Here is a 21,977-nt window from a genome sequence, read left to right as displayed (position 1 = left end):
GCTTTCTTTTTATTGCTGTTGCTCTTTATTATCTGTACTATACTGTACTTCCTTTACTGTTGTCTGCTGCTGCAACCTTGTAAATCCCCTCCTCTGTGGGACAAATAAAGGATGATCTTATCTTAACCCTAACCCCTAACCCTAAAACTAAACTTACATAATATTATTTATAGTGTTTCTAATGGTTCTTCTCCCTGGCTTTCTGGAGACGACCACAGCCGTGATGTTTGTCTTTGCCTCATAAAGCAGGTCAAAGGTCAGAGAGGACTGAGGCCTTGAACTGAGCCCACTGGCAGCAGAGACATTTACAAACCACAGGTCTATTCTTACCACTCACATGATGAACCTATTTCTGTGCTGTCAGGTAGGGGGGGGGGAGTCAGATGATCTATCTCTACAGATCACAGATAAATAAACACACACAGACAAAAACATCAATCATATATAATATATATTTTAATTTTTGTAGAAAAAATAGTTTATAAATCATGCAGTCGGTACATCTCTGGAGCCATCTCACATTCAACACATCATCATCATCATCATCATCATCATCATCATCATCATCACAAACACTCCCCACATGAAACTCAGATTAGAACCGTTCTCTTTAAAAGCAGTGAATATAGTTCTTTCTTATGTGATCGTCTCAAAACCGATATTTACACTTGAACTAAGTCATAAATATGATAAAATGAGAATAACGTTTAGAAATGAAGATAAATACGCTGCCAGGAGGCCAGGAGGAGGCACTGTATCTATTAAACAGCTGAGAGATTCAAGTAAAAACTCTTCACTTTGACTCCAGCTCAAAAAACAGAAGAATAAAAACTATTTCTTTACTTCTTTGAGCTGCAGAGGTCAGACACTGCAGCTGCTGCTACTTCCTGTTTGAGATCAACCAATCACAACTCTTATAATAACCATAATAATAATAATAATAATAATAATACATCAGCTAAAAGCAGCATCAATAACAACAGCTTGAAGATTTGTATTTATCAAGGTTTCAGATTAAATCTGGCATGGATTTGATTCTCTATCACAGTCTAAACATCGTCACTGTCTCAGTCTTGTATCATCAACAGGTTTCCTGTCACATCGTCTCTGTTTGTGTATTTATATACAACAAATACATCACATTGTTGGTATTGTTAGTGACAGTGGGTTTTCACACTTGCTCAGCTGCATTTCAAAAATAACACTTACACTGCTCTTATTGCACACATGAGAAAAAACAACACAAACACCCTTTAGCTTTGTAATAATTCAGCAACTCTTATGTCCAGCATCGCTCTCTAATAATAATGACCAGAGCATAGTGTAACAGGAAGAAGAAGAAACAAAACACTGCCCCCTACTGAGCAAAAAGTAGTAGTTACAGTACAGTTAGTCCGTCTGTCTAACCTGCCTCTGCCCTTCACTCTTATATTTATATTTATATTTATATATTCTACTATAATATACAACATGTGTTTGTCTGTGCAGATGAAGAAGTCTTTAAACCACGGTGTGCAGGTTAGTAGCTGAGCCTCGTCTCTGGTTTTATACCATGACGTCATGGTTTTAAAGATTAACAATCTATATATTGATTGATTGTAACAGGAGGAATCCTGACACCAGCGATATGGATTTAAGTTCCCTGATGTAACGACGTCGACTTTACAACAGGAACAGAGTGAAAATATCTTTAGTTAAAGGTAGATTATTAAAAACAGATATAAACCAGCCAAAAAAAAAAAAAGTAATGGATCCCTAACAACAACACATTGACATTTACACTGGTTAATGTTTGATGGGGAGTCTGAAGTCACACCTGGTTTAGTTTCTACTAGATACCTGAGCAGAACCTGAACAGTCTGGTGCAGTCAGATCAGATCTGGTCTGAGTTGTTGCGTTGTGCCCTTCGTCACAGACCATCATCAAGGTTTCTTAGTGTGTTTGTATTGGACCCTGGTCGTACAGCGATTGGTGCAGCCGACTGTGTCATCACATCATCATCATCATCGTCATCATCATCAAAGTCTGAGGCCCTGGGGGCTTGAAAACGCAGAAAAGTGACACTGCCACCTCGGCGCCTGGCGTGCTACAACATTCAATTCCACAGACTTTTGCGTCGCCGTGTGCACGCAGATTTCCTCCCTAGAAACGCTCGTCTAAACACGGAATAAAAAGTGAGAACGCAACAACGCCACTTCACACTGCAAAAACTCAAAATATTTCCAAGAACATTTGTCTTATTTCTTGTCAAAATGTCTCATTTCTAGTCAAAACTAATCTCTTTTCACTTAAAATAAGACTCATCACCTAAAAATTAACTTGTTTTTAGATCATTTTCACTTAAATTCACAATAAATAGAAAAAATCTGCCAGTGAAAGCAAGTTTCTTGTGTTTGTAATAAGAAAGAAAAACTTGCTCCACTATCAGATTTTTCTACTTATTTCAAATGAAAATCTGCTTGAAAGAAGTAAAAAGGTGTCTAAAAACAAGCTACTTTTTGTGTGATGAGTCTTATTTTAAGTAGAATGAGATTGTTTTGACTAGAAATGAGACAAATATTCTTGGTATTTTGAGTTATTACAGTGTGGGGTTTTCTGTTCAGGTCGTTTCCATGTGAACGTACTCTTTAACGGGTCAATAATGAAAAGCAGGAGTTCCTCTCAGCTCTCTGCTTCCTGTCTGATCCTCTCAGCTAATTATTATTATTACATTCAGTCTGTTATCTCCTTGACAACATCCAGAAGCTTCACCTCAGACTCTGCACAGAACGTGTTTTTTCTCCCTTCGTTGTGTAGAAACTGAATATTCAGAGGTTTTCTGACTCTTGAAGACATTCCTCATCTGTCATGGTCGTTTTCAGACCAAATAACTGATCAGTTAATCAATATAATGATCGATCAGTGATGAGATAGTTGCGTGGTGTCGCTGTCATTAACTACATCTGTCTGGTCCATGTTATGTATACACTCTGCATAAACGGGTGTTTTATTTTGAAGGGTGCCGTGCCGTGCCGTCTTTTCAAAGTAAAGGTCAGCGCAGGTTCACAGGTTTAAATAAAAGGCACTGACATGAACATTCAGATGAACTCAGGTGTTCTCTCTACTAGGGATGTCACCATTACTTGTTTTCACAGTTAATGTGGTATTAAACGCCACAATTAATTAATCGTAAAGATTCCTAAATACCGTCACTTTCCAAAAAAAGATTATGTCAGAACCGTATCGGCAGATGTGGCACCAAAGTAAAGGTAAATGCTCAGATACTGGTCCATACGTAACATTGAATTGGGAGGAATTTAAATGCTAGAGTCAGTGTCATTTGTAATAATAAAAAAAAAGATTCAAATTAACTTAAACATTTGGTATCGATGACAATTAATTAATGAGTTATATATTTCCAACACTTTAATAATTGGTCGTATTTTAATAGATACTTTGTGGAAATAATTAGTAACGTAATATTCTCTAAAAAGAAAAAGAAAGACATATTTGATTTTTGCTAATAAAAAGCCAAATAAGTTACACACTGGGGCTTTAACCATAAATGTTTCCTGTCGTTCTTCTTTCACCAAATGTCTCAAATGTGAGATAGAAGAGGCTGAACAACGACTTCACATCACATAATAAGCTTCATTCCCGGGGATCGAACAGTGTGTAAAGAAATGAGAACAAGTTTTTTTCTCCAAACAAAATATTTACTAAACACACAGAAAACAGAGTATTTATATCACGTACTATACTACATAGACACACTCAGTGTTTACCGTTGTGTCTCCATGTACGTGAGCACCACCTCAGACAGAACCAGGGTCGGAGCGGACCGGTCCAGACCGGCTGCAGCCAGCGCCTCCTCCAGCTGCTCCTCCTCCCTCAGGTCCACTCCCAGCAGACGGTACCGACCCACACACACACACACACACACACACACACACACACACACACACACACACGATAGTTCAGGTACGTTACTCACAAATACTGTAGTAATAGTAATATTTATTACAGGTAGAAAGAGGAAATCACTTTATATTCAGTTATTGAGTGTCTAAGTAGCATTCATCTGTTTCATTCATGTTCTTGGTGATAAAGAACTAATTACAACTGCTACATCATCTAAAACTCATCATGTTATCACCACATTCAATAAAAAAAAGAAAATCTCAATATGGAAAAAATAACTTTTTAATGTTTTTTCTTAGAAAGAAAAAAGACCTGATTCATTCTCTGGGAAACCAACTTAATCCATATATAGAAATAGTATTTTCATTATAATTCTACTGTTTTTTATTCTACTGTTATTGTTTCTCTGAATGATTTCTTTGATAAAAAGGTATTAAAACAAAACAATAAAACTTAACACACTGTGTTGTTTGATATGTTTTAATTGAGTCATGTTTGTCAGATGAATGAAGGAAAAAGTTCATATGTCCCTGTGAATTATTGTGAAACAAAAACATAAAGTGGTTTATCTGGAAATAAGATAATGAGTAAATATACTGAACTGCTGCTACATAGTTACTGTATAGAGTTCAGGTTTAAATGTGTTGTTCACTGGTAAAGTAAAATCAGTGTTCAACATGTTCCTCTGAACTGTAACGTTAGTAGTGATGGAGTAGCTGCAGCAGCATGTCATGGAAATACTCCACTAGCTACTTAGAGTGCAGTACTTAGTAACGGAGTACTTAGTTACAGTTCCTCGGTACAGTAACGTTACAGTAACAGTAGCTACTTAGAGTGCAGTACTTAGTAACGGAGTACTTAGTTACAGTTCCTCAGTACAGGGGTCATTCCGCCAAAAGAGTGCCATTTGCTCATTGTAACTCTTAAAATTAAACTTCATTTTTCATTCCATTTCAGTATAGAATTTTTTAATATACACATTTACTCATTCAAAGTGAGTACTGGTCAATCTCAGGCTACTTTATTTAATTTATTGCTGCTTTTATCGTTGCATTTTTGAAGTATGAGTAACAGCAATGAGGGTAACAGCAATGAGTTTTTAGCATAAAATCAGCAATTGTGTGAAATCTAGCCAAATAGCATCTATACTAATAGCTGGAGCACACAGAGCACATTCTTAGGATTTAACTGAATATTTTACTTTTGATATCAACAAACACTGTCTAGAGATAATTTAGGTAACAGGAATGAGTGACCGACCCTGACATAGCTACAATATCATTCAATTTCAGGAAAAATAAATTACAGAATTTAATGTTGGTCTTCTCATGACTTTCAAAAGACCTAAATGATGTCACTTCCTGCTGAACATGTCACTGGTGGAATGATCCAAAACTTTTAGAGTGTAGAATGTGTTAAACAGCACTGAGTGAAAACCTGGGGACGGGACTCAAATGTGAATTTTAACCAAAATATAATTAGGTTTTAATTTAAAAAATGTTATATAAGTGTAGATATAATATAAAGTCACACTAATATGCAAAAAAAATGAGATTTTAGAAGGATTTTATTCATAATGCATTGTGGTAAACTATAGCGTTTGGCTGTGGGGACATGCAACAAAGGCTGTTTCAGTGCTTTGAAAGCCTTTTTATAGTAATTAAAAATTATATATCTTTAATTTCTACAGTGATTCATGTGTATGGTACTTTGTTTATTAATTAAATGCAATTTATATTATATTATTACATGTTTTTATAGGCTACATTTAATATGCTGGGGACAGAAATGGCGCTCTTTTGGTGGAATCGCCCACAGTACCGTTACAGTAACAGTAGCTACATGACGTGTTGTTACCGCGGTGTCTATTCGCTGCTGCTGCCGCTTCTTCGCGCTGTTCGCGGGCATCGTGTCAGCGGTGAACGGAGCCTCTTAACGGGGCCGCTTCACCGGGAGTCTCTCCGGTCTCAGTCTCTCTCTCTCTCTCTCTCTCTCTCCAAAAACACCCACGGACACGGAGCTCCGGTCCACACGGGTCATAACAATTCAAACATCTGGAACTCAGTATGGACTTCAAATAACAAATACTGTGTCACAAACAAAATGAAGGAAGTTTCCTTTAAAATTATACACTCAATTCACCCGGTCAATCAGGCCATCTCTAAATTTAAAAATATTAATATCCACTGTACTTTTTGTGAACAGGAGGAGGAAAATATTTGTCATCTTTTTTTTGAATGCCGTTATACTCATTTGTTTTGGATAGAACTAGAAAACATGTTTAAATGTTTGACAGGCATCAAGATTAAACTAAAAAAAAAGATATAATTCTTACTTATGATGGAAAAAAACCTTAAGGGAAAGGAATTGTTTTTGTTGAATCTTTTTATTTTACAAGGAAAATATTATATCCATAAATGTAAATGGTCATCCAAAAAAACATATTTTTATGAGTTTAAAATAGAAATCAGATATTACATGCAGCTATTACAAAATATGAAAGACAGAAAAGCTATAAAAACCTTGGAATATTATAAATTATTACAAACAACTATTTAATAATACCTATAATATAGTGTTGGTACCCCTTTCAGTGTATATATGTATATATGTTTTGTTTGTCTGTTCATGGTATGTTTATTGTTTGAATATTTGTATGTTTGTATATATAAATGTTTAATAATAAAAAATAAAAAAACTAAAAAAAAACTTCACAGGTTACATTTATTATTTCATTTTCAGGTTGGTTTATGTTCAGCTGCAGGTTAATTATCACCATAGATACGCTGGAAAGTATTATAGGATACAGTTAATAATGTTCAGGAGGATGCACTGATTTGAACACCTGCAGTCCCTCCATCTTCCAAGACCTCTCCCATCTTCTCTTCCTTAAGAACCTTTATTAGAAAGATGGATTCCTTATCATCTGGCAATGTTTATTTTATGTTTTTTCCTTTTTTTTTTTAAATTGTCATTATTTTTTATTGTCATTGTCATTTTTGTCTCCTTTTTTCATGATCCCCCTGTCTGCTTTGTCCACCTTTATCTTTCTGTATAATGCATAATGTCAACATGTCTATGTTATGTGCTTAGATAATGCTGTTATGCTCATCTCACCTCAATAAAGCACAAAAAACAAAAAAAATCAGTTTTTCCATGGATGTTTTCTAGGAAGCTCCCAGTTCTTCTCCTGTGGGTGTTGTCCCTGCTGCAGTGGATCAGTGTCGCCCCCTGCTGACGCTCCTGACCACATCACAACAACACAACACACACAGGGGAAACACACACATGTTCTTCTGACAAGCGGCGGACTGGAGATCGATATTATCATTAATGTTTTAACTCTTTATGGTTCAGTAGTAGAAATAAACAGCAGTAAAAACACCAGTCTGTCTACTCAGATTACAGAAGTCACCTCCCCTCCCCCACTTCCTCTTTTTACTTTTTACTTTCACTTTCACCACGCGGTTGTGTGGCAGTTTATTTCCCCGTGTGAAGGTAAGGTGAACAGTCTGAATGTTTTCCTCGTTAACACCTGTCGTTACCTGAGTTCTCTGCCCTTCAACGTGTCGTTGTGTTGTTGTTGTGTTGTTGTTGTGTTGTTATAATGTGACTGTAGCTGAGTCAGAGCTGTAACTGTAAAGTCTGGACCGACAGAACCGTGTCCTCCATGTTGTGTGGATGTTGTGGGTAGAACCGTGTCCTCCATGTTGTGTGGATGTTGTGGGTAGAACCGTGTCCTCCATGTTGTGTGGATGTTGTGGGTAGAACCGTGTCCTCCATGTTGTGTGGATGTTGTGGGTAGAACCGTGTCCTCCATGTTGTGTGGATGTTGTGGGTAGAACCGTGTCCTCCATGTTGTGTGGATGTTGTCGGTAGAACCGTGTCCTCCATGTTGTGTGGATGTTGTGGGTAGAACCGTGTCCTCCATGTTGTGTGGATGTTGTGGGTAGAACCGTGTCCTCCATGTTGTGTGGATGTTGTGGTAGAACCGTGTCCTCCATGTTGTGTGGATGTTGTGGTAGAACCGTGTCCTCCATGTTGTGTGGATGTTGTGGGTAGAACCGTGTCCTCCATGTTGTGTGGATGTTGTGGGTAGAAGCTGGAATAAGAGCAGAAGCAGAGTCAGTGGATGGGTTAGTGGATTTGTTCAATACTATGGTGTTAATAGTTAAAATAAATTAGAAGCAATGTGGTTGAATTATGTGTGTTTTATTGAATTTAGAAACACTCTTTGTCCCCAGAGGACAGAAGAGCACAAAACATAACATTATCACACAAGTTGTGTTTCATCTTTTTATTCAACTTCAGACCAACCTGTTAACACTAATTTCACACCTCATTTATATGAAATAAAACCTATTTTCTGAGTTTCACAAAACAGGAAATGACTCCATCTGGTTTGACTGCTGAGAAGCACAAAACACAACATTATCACACATATTTGTGTTATAAAACAAATCAACATTCATTTCCAAAACATTTAACATAACATTTGAGGGGCAACTGGGTGAGGGGCAGCTGCCACAGAAAGAGAGATTGTTTCTGAATGAAGACTGATTCTGAAAAGTTAGTTTAGAAAGATTGAATGTAGCTGTTAAATGTTTTGGAAATGAATGTTGATTTGTTTTATAACACAAATATGTGTGATAATGTTTTGTGCTTTTTAACCCTAACCCACATCACCCAGTTGGGGTCATTTTGATGTTACTATTTGCTGCCATAAAAAAAATGAAAGGGTTAACAAAAAAATCCTGATGGAAGTTTGTCATACACCAGTGTCTGTTAATCCATCAATTCATATTCCTTTGATCTTTACTATATTTGAAATTATTCAGATTTTCTGTTTTGTGAAACTCAAAAAATAGTTATAATTTAAAGCAGATATCAGTGGAATGTTTTTGTTAATATAAGTCCTAAATAGTCCTATTTTCCGTCAGCAATCACTTACATGAAGTATTTCAGCCTAAACACGAGTCTCTCCGTCACTCTGCTCTGCTGTAACCCGAGGAGAAAATTTTCCTTGTGGGATACAAGTGTTATCCAATGAGGGGAGAGAACGGCATGAAGGGCTGTGTGTGCAGCCAAGGGATGCGCGTGAATGTGGTGACGTAGCACGAGGACCAATTGATGCCTGACAAGGGCGGGGGCTGCTAACTCATGGTGCGTTCAAAGAAACTCGTACTTTGTGTTTTTCCTTCCTGTGAAGTCATACCAGTTCGATCTGGTACGAGTTCACGGGTCAGAAGTTACGAGTGGCCGTTATAGGGAACTTTCACAGACAACAGGACGGTAAAAACACGAGCTACGGGTTACCTGGAACGCTACCAAGTCGTAGTTGTGACTTGAAGCTGTAACGTACGGTTTCAAAAGCCTGCCTTGAACGCAGCATTAGCCGAAACGGCCGTGAAGCTGATATCTGCTTTAATATAAATGAGGTATTAATTACAAAAAAAGTGTGAAATTAGTATTAATAGGTTGGTCTGAAGTTGAATAAAATGATGAAACATAAATGTGTGTGATAACCCCAGAAGACAACAGATGTTACTATTTGCCGTCATTAAAAAAAAAGAAGAAAGCGTTAAGAATAAAAACTCCTGATGTTCGTTGTTGTGATAGTGGAGCTGTGAGGTGAAATAAGTGGAGGCCCAGTTGTTGTGTGTGTAGCTTGTTTGGTCCAGTGGTTTTCTACAGGGACGCTGTCCACACAGAGACTGTGTCACATCAACTCAGTGGATCTCAGTCCTTGTGTGTGTCAGTGGATGGAAACAGTGGTCCATGGATCATGTTGCTGGGCTGCAGCTTCATGACGCCATCTAGTGGACTGATAGTAGAAGTAGAGCAGCTGATGGCAGCTTCCTCTTCCTCACTGCTGTGTGACTGCATTCAGCTGACACTGATATGAAGCAGAGGAGAAGAGCCAATCAGTGGAGGAGCAGCTGGAGACATGATGGACATGTGAGCTGCTGTGCAGATGAATGATGTGTGTTTCCTCTGCAGGTGAAGCTACAAAGTGTGTGTGAGCTGATGTGGATGTGAGCTCAGCAGCATGGATCAGTGTGAGGACAGAGAGGAGGGAGCCCCTCCCCCTAAGAAGCTGCGTGGGGGACGTAAACGCAGGACCAGAGGTCAAAGGTCAGAGTTTAAAACAGTCAGAAAGACTTCTCTCCCTAAAAGTCAGTTGTTGTGTTTATTAAAAGACTGAAGATATTTCTCATCAGTTTTTCTCCAACATGCACATTTATCAGTTGTGTTGTTGTTTCAGGATCCAGCAGCAGAGACCAGACTCTCCTGAACCCAGCTGTCTGTCTTTAAAGAGCAACGACTCAAAGGGCTGGCTCGTTAACTTTAAAGGAGGACGTGGATCAGCTGATCAGATGTAAGAGACAAAACTACATTTCAAAGGTTTTGAGTTTCTGTTGAACGTTCTTCCTGTGGAGTCACATTTCAATGATTCTCATTACAAACTGAGCTGAACTCAGACACGTTCAGTGAATGACTGACAGCATCCCATGCATCTTTTTTCTGTTATTGCGTCCACTGCTGACGCTGCTAAATATAACAGCTGCTTTTTGTTCACTTCCTGCAGCAGTCGCTCCACTTCAGCACTAAAGTTCTTTTTATGTTTGAAGTCCGACGCTCTCTGTAGATTTTTGTTTGGACATTTTAACTTTCCTCCTCAACTCACCTTCTCTGACATTCTTGATTTAACAACACGTTCATGAATCTGACGTAGAGTTTGCATGTTCTCCCCGTGCATGTGTGGGTTCTCTCCAGCTTCCTCCCACTGACCAAAGACATGCAGGTGAACTGCTGACTCTAAATCACCCATAGGTGTGAATGTGTGTGTGTATATGTTGGTCCTGTGATAGACTGGTGACCTGTCCAGGGTGAACCCCGCCTCCTGCCCAAAGTCAGCTGAGAAAGGCTCCAGCTCACCCTCCACCCTAGTGAGGATGAGCTGGATAGAAGATGAATGAACTTAAAGAGATATTGGTGAATGAGGCCCATTGTTACAAAATGTAGGAAAAGGAACTCATTCACATTTGTAACCCTTAAAAAAACTTTGCAGAGAATTCTGTTGAAAACCTCAAACTGTTAAACATGAGTTGTGTTGTTGTTTCAGGATCCAGCAGCAGAGACCAGACTCTCCTGAACCCAGCTGTCTGTCTTTAAAGAGCAACTGGTCAAATGGACGGCTCATTGACTTTAAAGGAGGACGTGGATCAGCTGATCAGATGTAAGCTGTAACTGACAGTCAGACTCAGGTTATTGTAGAAAAGAACCAGTTTGTACGACGTGTTGTTGGACCAGGTCTGAAACCAAAGTGTCTCTGTCTGTTGTGAACGTCCTCAGGGGACATATAAAGTCCATCTTGTATTATCTCTCTGTCCTGATGTTGACTTGACACTGATTCCTCCACAGAGTGGACCAGGAGAGCTCAGAGGTTCCCAGTGGTCAGTCTGCCCAGCAGCATCAAACACAGCTGGACTCCATATTTATGGTGAGGACATGTCCAACAGCTGCTGTTACATCTGTTGTGTTCACCATCATCTCCATGCTGCACTTTGACACCAGTGGATTGTCAGTCTGTCCAACATGGATCTGATGTTTGGCTCCATGGTTTTAGTTTGATGCTGTCACTCATAGAGTTTCTGTTCCAGCTGCTGGAGGAGAACATGGTCACTTTTGTCAAGAAGGAGCTGAAGAAGATCCACAAGGCTCTGAGTCCAGATTACCCAGAATGCTCAGGGAGTCAGAGGGAGGATGAGGAGGTGTTGGGTGGTGAGGATGAAGAGCAGAGGAGGAGCAGCAGAGAGGCATTAGTGAAGATCACAGTGAACTTCCTGAGGAGGATGAAGCAGGAGGAGCTGGCTGAGCGTCTGCAGAGTAAGAGGATTTCTCTAAAGATTCAACATGATGGACAAATGAGACGTTCACTGACATCAACACACGGAGGGAAACATGTTCATATTGGAATTAAAATGTTATATTTCTTGTGTTTTCATTCAGAATATTTTGCTCCTGGTCCAGTTTGTGGACATAAACTCAAATCTGTCCTGAAGGAGAAGTTCCAGTGTGTGTTTGAGGGCATCGCTAAAGCAGGAAACCCAACCCTTCTGAACCAGATCTACACAGAGCTCTACATCACAGAGGGAGGGGCTGGAGGGGTCAATGATGAACATGAGGTCAGACAGATTGAAACAGCGTCCAGGAAACCAGACAGACCAGAAACAACCATCAGACAAGAAGACATCTTTAAAGCCCCACCTGGAAGAGAGCGACCAATCAGAAGAGTGATGACAAAGGGAGTGGCTGGCATTGGGAAAACAGTCTTAACACAGAAGTTCACTCTGGACTGGGCTGAAGACAAAACCAACCAGGACATACACTTCACATTTCCCTTCACCTTCAGAGAGCTGAATGTGCTGAAAGAGAGAAAGTTCAGCTTGGTGGAACTTGTTCATCACTTCTTCTCTGAAACCAAAGAAGCAGGAATCTGCAGCTTTGATCAGTTCCAGGTCGTCTTCATCTTTGACGGTCTGGATGAGTGTCGACTTCCTCTGGACTTCCACAACACTGAGATCCTGACTGATGTGACAGAGTCCACCTCAGTCAACGTGCTGCTGACCAACCTCATCAGGGGGAACCTGCTTCCCTCTGCTCGCCTCTGGATAACCACACGACCTGCAGCAGCCAATCACATTCCTCCTTACTGTGTTGACATGGTGACAGAGGTCAGAGGGTTCACTGACCCAATGAAGGAGGAGTACTTCAGGAAGAGGTTCAGAGATGAGGAGCAGGCCAGAAAGATCATCTCCCACATCAAGACATCACGAAGCCTCCACATCATGTGCCACATCCCAGTCTTCTGCTGGATCACTGCTACAGTTCTGGAGGAGCTGTTGAAGACCAGAGAGGGAGGAGAGCTGCCCAAGACCCTGACTGAGATGTACATCCACTTCCTGGTGGTTCATCTGAAACTGAAGAAGGTCAAGTATGATGGAGGAGCTGAGACAGATCCACACTGGAGTCCAGAGAGCAGGAAGATGATCGAGTCTCTGGGAAAACTGGCTTTTGAGCAGCTGCAGAAAGGAAACTTGATCTTCTATGAATCAGACCTGACAGAGTGTGGCATCGATATCAGAGCAGCCTCAGTGTACTCAGGAGTGTTCACACAGATCTTTAAAGAGGAGAGAGGCCTGTACCAGGACAAGGTGTTCTGCTTCGTCCATCTGAGTGTTCAGGAGTTTCTGGCTGCTCTTCATGTCCATCTGACCTACATCAACTCTGGACTCAACCTGATGTCACAACAACAAACAACCTCCAAGAAGACTGAAACAACAGTCAAATCTGCAGAGACAATCTTCTACCAGAGTGCTGTGGACGAGGCCTTACAGAGTCCAAATGGACACCTGGACTTGTTCCTCCGCTTCCTCCTGGGTCTTTCACTGGAGACCAATCAGAATCTCCTACGAGGTCTGATGACCCAGACAGGTAGTGACTCACGGTCCAATCAGGAAACAGTCCAGTACATCAAGAAGAAGATTGAAGAGACTCCCTCTGCAGAGAAAAGCATCAACCTGTTCCACTGTCTGAATGAACTGAATGATGGTTCTCTAGTGGAGCAGATCCAACAGTCCCTAAGATCAGGACGTCTCTCCACAGATCAACTGTCTCCTGGTCAGTGGTCGGCTCTGGTCTTCATCTTACTGTCATCAGAAGAAGATCTGGACGAGTTTGACCTGAAGAAATACTCTGCTTCAGAGGAGGCTCTTCTGAGGCTGCTGCCAGTGGTCAAAGCCTCTAACAAAGCTATGTAAGTGTAGAGATAGTTGGATTTATTCATCATTAGATAAAAACACTTCTGTCTTTCAACAGAACAGATAATAAACTCCTTTCTTCTTTAATTCCTCATGATCATCTCTTCAGACTGAGCAGCTGTAACCTCTCAGAGAGAAGCTGTGAAGCTCTGTCCTCAGTCCTCAACTCCCAGTCCTCTAGTCTGAGACACCTGGACCTGAGAAACAACAACCTGCAGGACTCAGGAGTGAAGCTGCTGTCTGGTGGACTGGAGAGTCCACACTGTAGACTGAAGACTCTGGACCTGAGTAACAACAACCTGCAGGACTCAGGAGTGAAGCTGCTGTCTGGTGGACTGGAGAGTCCACACTGTAGACTGGAGACTCTCAGGTGAGGATCCATCCAGCTGTTTATCTGATGCCACTTGAACACAGCAGCAGGTGTTGACAGAGGGTTCCTGTGTGTTGTTGTGTGTGTTCAGTCTGTCAGGATGTCTGGTCACAGAGGAAGGCTGTGCTTCTCTGGCCTCAGCTCTGAGCTCCAACCCCTCCCATCTGAGAGAGCTGGACCTGAGCTACAACCATCCAGGAGCCTCAGGAGTGAAGCTGCTGTCTGCTGGACTGGAGGCTCCAGACTGGAGACTGGACTCTCTCAGGTATGGAGAGGCTGCTGCAGCCACACACACTGTCTGATAGAGGAGCTGGAGCTGGAACATTTTCTATGGCCTCGTTCACACCTGGTCACACCTGGTATTAACATCTGTCTCAGGTGATCCATGCATTGATGACATCAGATCCCATCACTCAGACCATATCCAGAGGTGGTGTAGGCCACAGTGAAGCTCCGCCCACTCCACTGACGTCCTCTGTCACAGTCTGACTCATCCCAACACAGTTTATACTGAAGCCAAAGTCTCAGAGTGTTTCAAACATGAGCTGTGCAGCTTTCACCAGTCACACATTAAGGGTAAAGACCCACGAACCTGAGTGACTGAGGGAGAGACAGACAGCTGTCAGCTGTTCTGTGTGTGAGTGATCAGAGCGGGACACACACCTGGATGTGTGAAGGGGAGGGGCTGTAGCCTATCACAGAACGCTGACACAGTCAGCTATCCAATGAGGATATTCATTCAATCTTTTTTTTTTTTCCCGAGCACAGCTATTGACTCGTATTACTTGTTTTATACTCGTACTCGGCAAAAGTGCTTTATCCGTACCGGATACTCGTTTCAGCCGAGTATCCGGCTCAACTCTAGTCACAGTGATGAACTACTGGGATCAGGAGTTTCTCCTCATGATGACTTCAGTGTCTCATCATGACTCACTGTGTCATATTCAGGAGAAGAGATGTCAGTGATGAAAAAAGCTGTTGGCAGCTCAGTTCAGTTTAGTTTAGTTTATTTGATTAGCATCTTATCTCCCCCTCTTCTCAACAGATGGAATTCACTTAATACACACAAATACAAAATACAATGAGGAGTGCTAATCGAAAAGGCTGAAGCTCATGCTTATTATGCCTACCCTTTTTACCGAAACGAATGAGAAAAGAGATAAAGAGAGAGAAAAAAACAAAACAAAAAAACAATCAAACCAAAACCAAATTCAGCAAGGCAACTTTTAGACTACTGTACCTGGTTTGAGTTATACCATAAGAATTCAGATCAAACAACCATTCAGCTTTCACAACAAATTTGTATATTCTTTTAGTACTTTGGTTTTAAACATATTTTTGAAAGAGGAAATCGAACTACATTCTGTCATTCTTAATTCATCATCACAGTTATTCCACAGGTTAACACCTCTAACAGAAACACATGGCTGTTTAATATGAGTTCTTATTTGAGGTTTTTTGAAAACGCCTAATCCTCTCTCTGATTTCAAACAGCCTCTGAGTAATATAACAAAGCATATTATTAGCTGTGCTCTGAGTCTCTCCAGATGTTTGGATCAGACTTTATTTCAGAGTGTATCAAGAAACATTTCAGCTGCAGCTGGTTGAACTGCTCCTGAACCAACAGAGTGTTTGACCTGAACAGTCCCAGAGACTGTAGACACCTGTTGAGTGTGGACACACTAATAACAACACAGCAACAAGAATCAAAGCATGTCCACTGCTGAGAGACATTCGTCTCCCAGCGTCTCCAACCAAGGAGGAAATAAGAGACAGAAACCAGGCAGCACCACCAGGTCTCTGTCTGGTCAGATATTGATGATCAATAATCAGCTCAGTCTCTCTGAGATCCTGGTCTTGTCCTGATGAGATGTGTTGTTGTGTTGAGGAGACAGTCAATCACAGTGTGACATCCAGATGTCCTCACTGTCCAGAGGCCTGGAGCTGTCAATCAGAAGAAAGTGAGTGTATAGTCCAGGCAATTTAGCTCATTTTGGACCCAAAAATAGAAATAATTGTCACAGAAGGTTTTTCACCATACAATCATTTCTATGAGGTGTTCTAGAACAACACACTAAAAGTCCTAAGAAATCCTAGTTGGGGAAATATGTTTAATTTGCATCATTATTTACTGTATAAAGTCTATGGTGCCGACAACAATACACCCCAATGGGGCTATTTGTTTCCTTTACTCCTATCACAATGAAACTTTACATGATGAAAGTATCCATGAAATGTAACATTTTTTATATAACAAGTTTCTTTGAAAATAAATTTGAATATGCAAATGAGCCTTACACTAATCAAATATGCCCAAAATACACCCGAATAGGCTTATTTTTTTCCTTTACTCCTACCACAATGAAACTTTACACAATGAAAGTAGACATTAAAAGTAACATTTTTTGTATTACAAGTTTCTTGGAAAATGAATTTGAATATGCAAATGAGCAATACACTAATGGAATATGCCCAAAATACACCCGAATAGGCTTATTTTCTTCCTTTACTCCTACCACAATCACACTTCACACAATAAAAGCATACATGAAAAATAACATTTCTGTATTTCAAGTTTCTTGGAAAATTAATTTTAAATATGTAAATGAGCTCAACACTAATTGACTTATGGTCAAGAAGCCATAAAGCCGCAAGCAGCAAAAACAGGGGCCAAATAACTTAGTTCTTAGTCCCGCTCATATGTTGTTGAACATAACAGCATATTTAATATAACATCACACACAGTCGTTGAAACGACTTTGATGAATTCTGACTTTCTTCTGATGTTCTCTGCAAACTGGGAGGAAAGTCGTTAGGTAAGGCTTGTTCGCTAATTAAAAAAAAGAATTTAGATAGCAAATGGAGACAAGACTGTGCAATTAATTCTTAAGGTCAATATAGGTCTTTGAAGTGTGGCAAGTGACATGTGTGTATGCATAAGTCAAGTGTGGCAAGTGACAGCACTCAGTGCATAGGTTAACTTATTGAATGGACATGAATGTGTTAGTTATTTGGCCACTGTTGCTGCTTGTGGCTTTATGGCTTCTTGACCATAAGTCAATTAGTGTTGAGCTCATTTACATATTTAAAATTAATTTTCCAAGAAACTTGAAATACAGAAATGTTACTTTTCATGTATGCTTTTATTGTGTGAAGTGTGATTGTGGTAGGAGTAAAGGAAGAAAATAAGCCTATTCGGGTGTATTTTGGGCATATTCCATTAGTGTATTGCTCATTTGCATATTCAAATTCATTTTCCAAGAAACTTGTAATACAAAAAATTTTACTTTTAATGTCTATTTTCATTGTGTAAAGTTTCATTGTGGTAGGAGTAAAGGAAAAAAAAGAAGCCTATTCGGGTGTATTTTGGGCATATTTGATTAGTGTAAGGCTCATTTGCATATTAAAATTACTTTTCAAAGAAACTTGTAATACAAAAAATGTTACATTTCATGGATACTTTCATTGTGTAAAGTTTCATTGTGATAGGAGTAAAGGAAAAAAATTGCCCCATAGACTTTACACAGTAAATAATGATGCAAATTAAACATATTTCCCGAACTAGGATTTCTACTAGTGAACAGTGTAATAATCAGTGTTTGTGGCTGAATGTGTGTGTGATCAAACAGCTGTTTTCAGACTGTGTGTGTGCTGACTCCAGATCAGATGAAGCCACAAAGTGGCTCCTTAAAGCAGATAACAGCGGCACGGCCGTTTCGGCTAATGCTGTGTTCAAGGCAGGCTTTTGAAACCGTAAGTTACAGCTTCAAGTCACAACTACGACTTGGTAGCGTTCCAGGTAACCCGTAGCTCGTGTTTTTACCGTCCTGTTGTCTGTGAAAGTTCCCTATAACGGCCACTCGTAACTTCCGACCCGTGAACTCGTACCAGATCGAACTGGTATGACTTCACAGGAAGGAAAAACACAAAGTACGAGTTTCCTTGAACGCACCATGAGTTAGCAGCCCCCGCCCTTGTCAGGCATCAATTGGTCCTCGTGCTACGTCACCACATTCACGCGCATCCCTTGGCTGCACACACAGCCCTTCATGCCGTTCTCTCCCCTCATTGGATAACACTTGTATCCCACAAGGAAAATTTTCTCCTCGGGTTACAGCAGAGCAGAGTGACGGAGAGACTCGTGTTTAGGCTGAAATACTTCATGTAAGTGATTGCTGACGGAAAATAGGACTATTTAGGACTTATATTAACAAAAACATTCCACTGATATCTGCTTTAATGAAAGTCTCCAGCAGCTGGAGCTTCACTTCCTGTCTGAGTCCATGTGCTCTGAGCTGAGCCTGTCACTACCCGATTTGCAACGCTACCCGATTTGTGACAAAACTGGTCTGCGCATGCGCAATCCGGCCGCCATCTTGGACAGCTGCCTATGGCAACTCCACTTGGACAAACTTAATTTGGGCACTGCCCGATTTGCGTACAATCGCAAGTCTGCTTAAAGTTCTGTTCATTTAAAATACGGTACTGTGAAATTGATTTTAAAAAAATAATTAAAAAACCCTGCGGACGTCCGTCATAAGACAGCCGCGGCAGACTCGTTTATTCAGTGAGTGTTGTGGTTAGTTGTGATTGTTTGTGGTTGTCGTGGTGATGAGGCCGGCGAGAAAAGACGAGAGTAAACACTAAAAGTCCGCCTGTCTTCCTGTTTTCTGAGCATCAAGATCCATACCACCACAATGAACCCTCAATTTACATTACTAATAAAGTATTTTTTTTTAAATAATAAAAAGATAAACCGTCTCTGGCGACACACATAGGGCAGTGATCCTAAGTCAATTCAACTAAGTTTGTCCAAGTGGAGTTGCCATACGTAGCTGTCACAAATCGGGTAGTGACAGAGCCTGCTTCTCTCTGCTCTACAGTTTCTCTGCTTCCTCTGGACTCTGACTTCAAGTCCAGTCAAAATGTGTGGACAGGTTTGATGGAGCTCAGGACTGGTCCTGAGGACGGCTGCTTTATTCCACATGATGTGACTGATCTCAGTGAGTCAGTGTGTTGCAGCTGATCTGTGTGAAGAGCAGAGAAGAACAGAGTCATTGATCATGAGATCCTGATCCGTCCTGTCACTGTGATCAGATGGTTTCTATTAGAGCTCCTTCATCCACTCACTGCTGCTGTGGCTCCTGTGGAAACCTGCTCACAGCCTCATTCTTCAGCTTCCTGGGGAGTTTTCTTCAGACAAACACAAGTTGCTTGTGTAACACTGCAGTGACATCAGATGGAGAAAAGACATGATGAAGTGTTTCCTCCTGGTCTCCTCCTGCTCTGTATCATCACTAGATAAAGACTCCAGCTCCTTCTTCTCTGTGCTCAGTGTTCATCCAGACATACCAGCCTCCATGTGAACACAGTGATAAAACAGTGTGTGTGTGAGAGCCATGTAATGTCCATGTGTGCATGCTGACAGAGAAGGTGCTGCTCTGACCCCCCTCCTCCTTTCAGGGTGGAGCCTGCTGGAGTCCCATGGTTGACACCAGGTCTGAGGAAGTGTAAGTCTGTTTTTACTTTGATTCATGGAAACGAGGGATGCACATGTTGAACCGTTTAACCGTTAACCGATAACAAGAACTTTGACCGATTAATACTATCAGTTTTTTTATTAGCTCCTTGTCGTCAACTCGTGGGGGCGTGTCGACACGTGCAGATTTCCACGTGCCTTCAGTCATATTTTGCAGTAAAAAGTTCCACAGGAGGACTGACAGTATGTGCAGCAGCCCCCGTGAAGGAAGATCAGACCATAAATGTAGCTACACAGACAAAGATGTGAATCACCTGTAACAACGGCGCTGAAAACAATGAAAAAAGTAAATAAAAGAGGAGGCTGATGCAGCTCTCCTGCAGCTCCACAGAGGAGCTCTGCTGCTCCTTCAGTCTGGTGTTTGGCTGCACTTTGTAACTAAAACAGTTCTACACTGGACGATCTAACCTCCATATGAGAGATCAGCTGAGACAGAGCAGAGTGGATGTGGCACTGATCAGCTGTCACAGCGCACGTGTGTATTTAAAGGGATAGTTCAACATTTAGTCAAATTGGCCCATTGCCATAATCCCTATAGTCATAGCAGTAGGTTCGTTACCTTTAATTGTCGGTGCAAGCTGTTTGTAGAACGGCGGAGCAGAGCCGTGAGCTGCTCAGAGCTACGCTACGGAGGCTCATTATGGGATTTCTTGGTTTCCCTCATCAAACTCATCAAATACACAATCCAACAACTCCACAACGCTCTGGTGGACAAGTTGTGAGCTGCACATTCACCACGCTATGAGATAATAATAACACAACGTTACCACACAGAGTTGTTTTAGAGGGAAATACAGAGACTGTTGATGAAAAACTGTCCCTGAAGGTTTTACATGAATTTCCCTCTAATACAACTCTGTGTGGTAACGTTGTGTTATTATCTCATAGCGTGGTGAATGTGCAGCTCACAACTTGTCCACCAGAGCGTTGTGGAGTTGTTGGATTGTGTATTTGATGACTTTGATGAGGGAAACCAAGAAATTCCCTTAGCCTCCATAGCATAGCCCTGAGCAGCTCACGGCTCTGCTCCGCCGTTCTAAAAATAGCTTGCACCGACAATTAAAGGTAACGAACCTACTGCTATGACTATAGGGATTATGGCAATGGGCCAATTTGACTAAATGTTGAACTGTCCCTTTAATGGCTAAAAAAAAAAAAAATGGAGCGTCGTAATCTTATCGGTTAACGGTTAATAATCGGTTAACGAGCGTCGGTTATCGGTCAGAAAAGAAATTCAAAATGTGCATCCCTACTGGAAACAAAGCAGCACATTCAACCATCTTCACACTGTCACATCACTGACCTCATGAGTCTTCATCAAACTGTCAATAACTGATCAATGATCAATAACTGCAGCTGTGTCTTGTTCTCTCCATCAGATTCCTGTCCACTCACAATCGACACAAACACAGTGTACACAAAGATCAAACTGTCTGACGACAACAGGAAGGCAACATGGGTGGAGGAGGATCAGTCATATCCTGATCATCCAGACAGATTTGACCACTGGCCTCAGCTGCTGTGTTCAACTGGTCTGACTGGTCGCTGCTACTGGGAGGTCGAGTGGAGAGGAAACGTTTTTATATCAGTGAGTTACAGAGGAATCAGCAGGAAAGGAAACAGTAGAGACTGTTGGTTTGGAGGGAACGATCAGTCCTGGAGTCTGTTCTGCTATGATGGTGGTTACAGAGTCTGGCACAATAGCAGAGAGACACCTATCACCTCCTCCTCCTCCTCCTCCTCCTCCTCCTCCTCCTCCTCCTCCTCCTCCTCCTCCTCCTCCTCCTCCTCCTCCTCCTCTGTCTCTAACAGAGTAGCAGTGTATGTGGACTGTCCTGCTGGCTCTCTGTCCTTCTACAGAGTCTCCTCTGACTCACTGATCCACCTCTACACCTTCAACACCACCTTCACTCAACCTCTCTATCCTGGGTTTTTACTCTATCCACGTTCTGATTCGTCAGTGAGTCTGTGTTGAGTGAAGCAGAGTCTCCTCCTGTCACAGAAACCTTCTCTCTGTTGAACAGACAGTTCAGTCTCTACACGTCTGTCTCTGTCTCTCACTCACGTCGTCTTCACAGGACAGAGATGAACACAGTTTAATAATGAACTCATCAGCGTCATGGCAACAGAAAAATCACTGGGACCTGAAAAACAAGAAGAAGTTTATGAGAATCACTGAGAAGAGTTTAAAAAATCAACTGATTCAATCCATTAATGTAAATAATCTGATGTGAAATAAACAACAACGTGATTTAAAAAAGAATCAGTAAATAAATGAATTAATAAACAAACATTTACATGTCGACATTTATTACTGGATTTATTTTCAGATTCATTTCCTGGC

At 41.1% G+C, this 21,977-nt stretch overlaps 1 protein-coding gene across 1 annotated transcript in view; it reads left to right on the top strand.

Moving 5' to 3' along the window:
* Positions 1-21,653, top strand: part of LOC146965670 (uncharacterized) — a 310,932-nt gene extending 289,279 nt beyond the window's left edge. Inside the window, 7 exon segments of the mRNA XM_085765089.1 lie at positions 11,326-11,404; positions 11,565-11,796; positions 11,923-13,720; positions 13,834-14,003; positions 14,182-14,359; positions 19,558-19,604; positions 21,013-21,653. Coding sequence (XP_085621215.1) covers positions 11,326-11,404; positions 11,565-11,796; positions 11,923-13,720; positions 13,834-14,003; positions 14,182-14,359; positions 19,558-19,604; positions 21,013-21,653 — 3,145 coding nt within the window.
* Positions 21,654-21,977: the final 324 nt, after the last annotated feature.

Source organism: Trachurus japonicus, chromosome 21 (genome assembly GCF_045865225.1).
Source record: "Trachurus japonicus isolate A0001 chromosome 21, Traja_1.0".
NCBI classification, from domain to species: Eukaryota; Metazoa; Chordata; class Actinopteri; order Carangiformes; family Carangidae; genus Trachurus; species Trachurus japonicus.
Note: the sequence above shows the minus strand (reverse complement) of the source record. Positions and strands in the feature narration are given on the sequence as shown.